This window comes from Hipposideros armiger, unplaced genomic scaffold, assembly GCF_001890085.2.
Source record: "Hipposideros armiger isolate ML-2016 unplaced genomic scaffold, ASM189008v1 scaffold_1584, whole genome shotgun sequence".
Taxonomy (NCBI): domain Eukaryota; kingdom Metazoa; phylum Chordata; class Mammalia; order Chiroptera; family Hipposideridae; genus Hipposideros; species Hipposideros armiger.
In genome coordinates, this window is record NW_017732934.1 from 116186 (window position 1) to 119908 (window position 3723).

Here is a 3723-nt window from a genome sequence, read left to right on the forward strand (position 1 = left end):
ACACAATAAGATGTTTGCGTTATTACCATTTATGTCATCCTTTGTGTGAATACAAAGACCATATTCATCTTTGTAACTCCAGCAAGGCTCTGCAGTAGACATTCTTTTGTGACTGGTCTTTAAACTGTGATCTACAGGAGCATTTCTGCAAGATAGTGCAAATAAATGACCTGACTCCTAGTCAGGGAACCATGAATTGTTTATCCCTAATGATATTCCTGAGAGTAGCACCCCACATAGGTTTCTGCTCTGGGCTTCTCAAGGTAGCCACATCTTTAATCCTCACAACCGTTCATTTCTGAGTATCGCGTTTGAATGAGAGTTCTGATACAGACAGACCACTTTTTCCTGCCTCTCACAGGAGATGTCCAGGTCTGCCCTAGAGACCCTGCCACCGGAACTTATTCTCTGCTGGAAGGGATGTTTATCAGTGTTAGGTCTGAAATAAATTATTGTGGAGTGTGGCCCCATGGTCTTCACGTAGTGCTCTTTAGCATCACCCCAGAATGACCCCAGTTTTTAGCACTGTTGGATAAAACCTTGGATAATACAGAGCCCTACATTTTTCTCTTTTCCCCTTACATTTTTACAGTCTTTAGCTGCGCTGTCATGGCTGCCTGGATGTCCTGACTAGATTCAAAACGTTTACCTTTCATGGTCACTTTGACTTTGGGAAACAGCCAGAAGTCGCCCGGTGCCAGATCCTGTGAATAAGGTGGATGAGGAGGACACACTGTCATGTTTTTATTATTTGACAGCAATTACCATACCAGAAGTGATGTGTGACATGGAGCCTTTCCATTGTGATCACAAAGGACAGGGAATATTGCTGCCGAGTGCCATCCAAGGGAAAGGCAGGGATCTTCAATATGGGAAGCAGCGCATTGAACTTTAGTAACAGTGTGTGACAAGTTTCAATTTGTTCCGTGCAGTCAGTCAGGTATGAGCTATGGTTGAGAGAATGTGTGTTTTAAAGTGTGCCCAAAATCATCTTCTATCATGACCGTGCTCCATGTCACACATCACTTCTGGTACGGCAATCTCTGTCAAATAAAAACAGTGTGTGTCCTTATCTGCCTTATTCACCGGATCTGGCACCGTGTGACTTCTGGCTCTTCCCCAAAGTCAAAATGATTCAGGACATCGAGGCAGTCCCGACAGCACAACTAAAGACACTCATGAGGGCCGGCCAAGTGGCACGTTGGTTAAGAACTGGCTTGGGACACCAGAAGGCCCCGGTTCGGATCCCACATATGAGGGCCAGTGACACTGCCCTCCACAGCTAAGATGCTGGGCAACAGCTCGACCTGGAGCTGGGTTGCCGTGGGTTGCTGTGAGTCGCTGGCGATGGCTGGGCTGCAGTCCCCTGCTGCAGTGGGCTGCCATAAGCTACTGTATGTAATCGGCAGCCAGCGTGAGCGGCCAGCAGCTGCCGTGAGCNAAATGGATGTCTAATACTCTGACCCTTCCTAGCCTAGTTCCTAGTGGTCCCTTTAGAGTCAATAGGCACATTGTAAATACTGTATGTGTTATTAAATAACTGTGTTGTAGTCCCTCTACCTTTAATTGCTTTGTCCTACTCTTCATCCACTTAGATGCCATTTATCCCTGTGAATATAAAAATGATACCTTGTTTTCTTTGCCTGTGGAAACTCTTCCCATTCTTGAAGGCTAGACTCAAATTCCACTTTCTTCTCAAGTGATTCCTCCCTGTTCTCACACACCTAGCAATCCAGTTTCCGGGACCCTTTCACTCATGTCTGTGCATTTTCCAAGGGTAGGAACTATGTATTACTGAGCTTAGTGGTGCATGCCACCCTGTATTGCAGATGTCTTTGCTTACAAAACGGCTATTGTTTAAACGAACAAACAAACCGAAGGGACTCTGGGTACAACAAGCTTGGTGGAAAGAGTAAAGATGGAGGACGATTAGGAGTAACAAACGAAAAATAATCTACAAAGGATTCTCCCCACAAGCAGGGAGTCGAAAGTGAACAGTATTAAACAGACCTAGAGAAACGTTTTTATGGGGCGGCTTTTTTGCCGCCTAGGTGCAGCTCACCTGGCTTAGCAGCCCCAGCCAGCCTCTTCTTGGGTCTCGGCATGGTCTCCCTGCTGAAGAGCAGAAGGTTCTGGAATCTACCGACGGATACTACAGGCAACTCTGTATCTGCCCCCCAGAAACCTGCGTAGTCAGATGGAGACAATGAAAGGAAACTTAGAGGGTTTCAGCCTCCAAGGGTCTTTTGCGAAGAACACAGACAACTGGGTTTGAGCCCCTCAAATACTTCCCCTAGTTATCTACGCCCCCATTTCCATCTCGCATAACCTGCCCCTAAATTCTGCTTGGTTTCTTTGGTCCTTCTCATTCGTTCACCGTTCTCTCACTGAACCGGTCCCACAGTTCTGCAGACACCACCCCAACAAGCTTTTCAAGGCACCAGAAGGCGGTGCACAGCCTCCCGGCAGCGCTTTCAAGACATGTCTGTCTTGCGCCCAGACTCCGGAGATCTCTGGGAGTTGTAGTCCCTGCTCCTAGCGCAAGCCCTTTTGAATCCGGACCATGGGGAGCTGCACTACAGCTCCCAGAATGCTGTGTGGGGCGAGGTCGGGATGGGGTCTCCGCCTCGCGGCCAGGACAGAGCGCGGACGGCCGAGGTCACGCGCTTTCAGGCTGTGGCTGTAGCAGGAGCGGCAGCTATGTTGCTGAGCAGCTGTCAGCGTCTCGGAGCGCGGCTCTGCTGCATGCGCAGTGGTCTCCGGGCCTCCGAGGGTGGCCACCGGAACTTGGTCTCCTGCATCGATCGTAAGGCTCGCCCCCGGGTGCAGGTGTTCGGGACCCGGGAGGGGCCACGGAGCGCGCTGTCCCCCCCGGGAGCTCTGCACCGCGGTCATCCCCGGCCTGGCTCCCCTGGGGCGTTCACCCCCGGCCAGGTTACCCACGCCGGCTGGTCATGGTCGGCACGGTCGTTACCGCTGGGTGGTCACCCCATCCTGTCAATCTGGGTGGCCTCCCTGGCCGTCCTCACTCTCTGATCTGTCAGCCTGTTGTGCCCCTGGGCCTCATCTGCTGCTCGCCCACGCCTACACTCGTCGTGGAAGCGAAGCCAGGCTTCTGAAACGTGTGCTCCAGGCCTTTCAGCGGCTCTTGAGCCCTGTCCTCACTCCTACCCACCGCTCCCGTCTAGAGGAACTTGTAATTTCTTGTCTGAAACGATGTCCTACCGCATGGGGCCCTCTAAAGTGAAGCTGAGATATGAAAATACTTTGCAGCTAATACAGCTTAATCCTTGTTGCTGATGCTATTCGTTTATTGTTCAAATCTTCCTTAAGCTTAGTTTATATTGTAACCGGAGGGGCAATGAGCAATGGGCTCGTGCTGCCTATTGCTCTGCTCAGCCAGTAGACGGACACAGGAGTTGGGCACAGAATAAGCGTTTAGCACTGGTGGTCTGAGAAGGCATCCTTTCATGATGCCCCCCTCTGTCCCCTCTATCATAGTATGTCTTGTGGTTGCAGCGATCCGGGAATCTTGGGGGGTAACCTGGGAAAAATGCTAAGGGTAGAGTTTGTAATTAGCAAGCATCGATCTTTTAAGATAAGGATCTGGAAGAGGAACTGGGCAAGGCATCCAGGAGGCAGTCTGAGCTCAGCCACAGGGCGTGTGATTTACAGTTTAACTATGAGCTAAGGAAAAAGTGAAGCCAGCCCGGGATGGGGGCA

The 3723-nt window shown here is 50.6% G+C and overlaps 2 protein-coding genes across 2 annotated transcripts in view; one reads left to right on the forward strand and one right to left on the reverse strand.

Annotated features, from left to right (window-relative positions):
- The window catches only part of THYN1 (thymocyte nuclear protein 1), an 11144-nt gene extending 8655 nt beyond the window's left edge, over positions 1-2489 (reverse strand). The window contains exons 1-2 of the mRNA XM_019634325.1: positions 2330-2489; positions 2063-2185 (exon numbers count right to left, since the gene is read on the reverse strand). Of these exons, the coding sequence (XP_019489870.1) occupies positions 2063-2185; positions 2330-2369 (163 nt within the window). The 5' untranslated portion in view covers positions 2370-2489. The remainder of the gene's footprint in view (positions 1-2062; positions 2186-2329) is intronic.
- A 61-nt stretch (positions 2490-2550) lies between these two features.
- The window catches only part of ACAD8 (acyl-CoA dehydrogenase family member 8), a 20219-nt gene continuing 19046 nt past the window's right edge, over positions 2551-3723 (forward strand). The window contains exon 1 of the mRNA XM_019634322.1: positions 2551-2806. Within this exon, the coding sequence (XP_019489867.1) occupies positions 2614-2806 (193 nt within the window). The 5' untranslated portion in view covers positions 2551-2613. The remainder of the gene's footprint in view (positions 2807-3723) is intronic.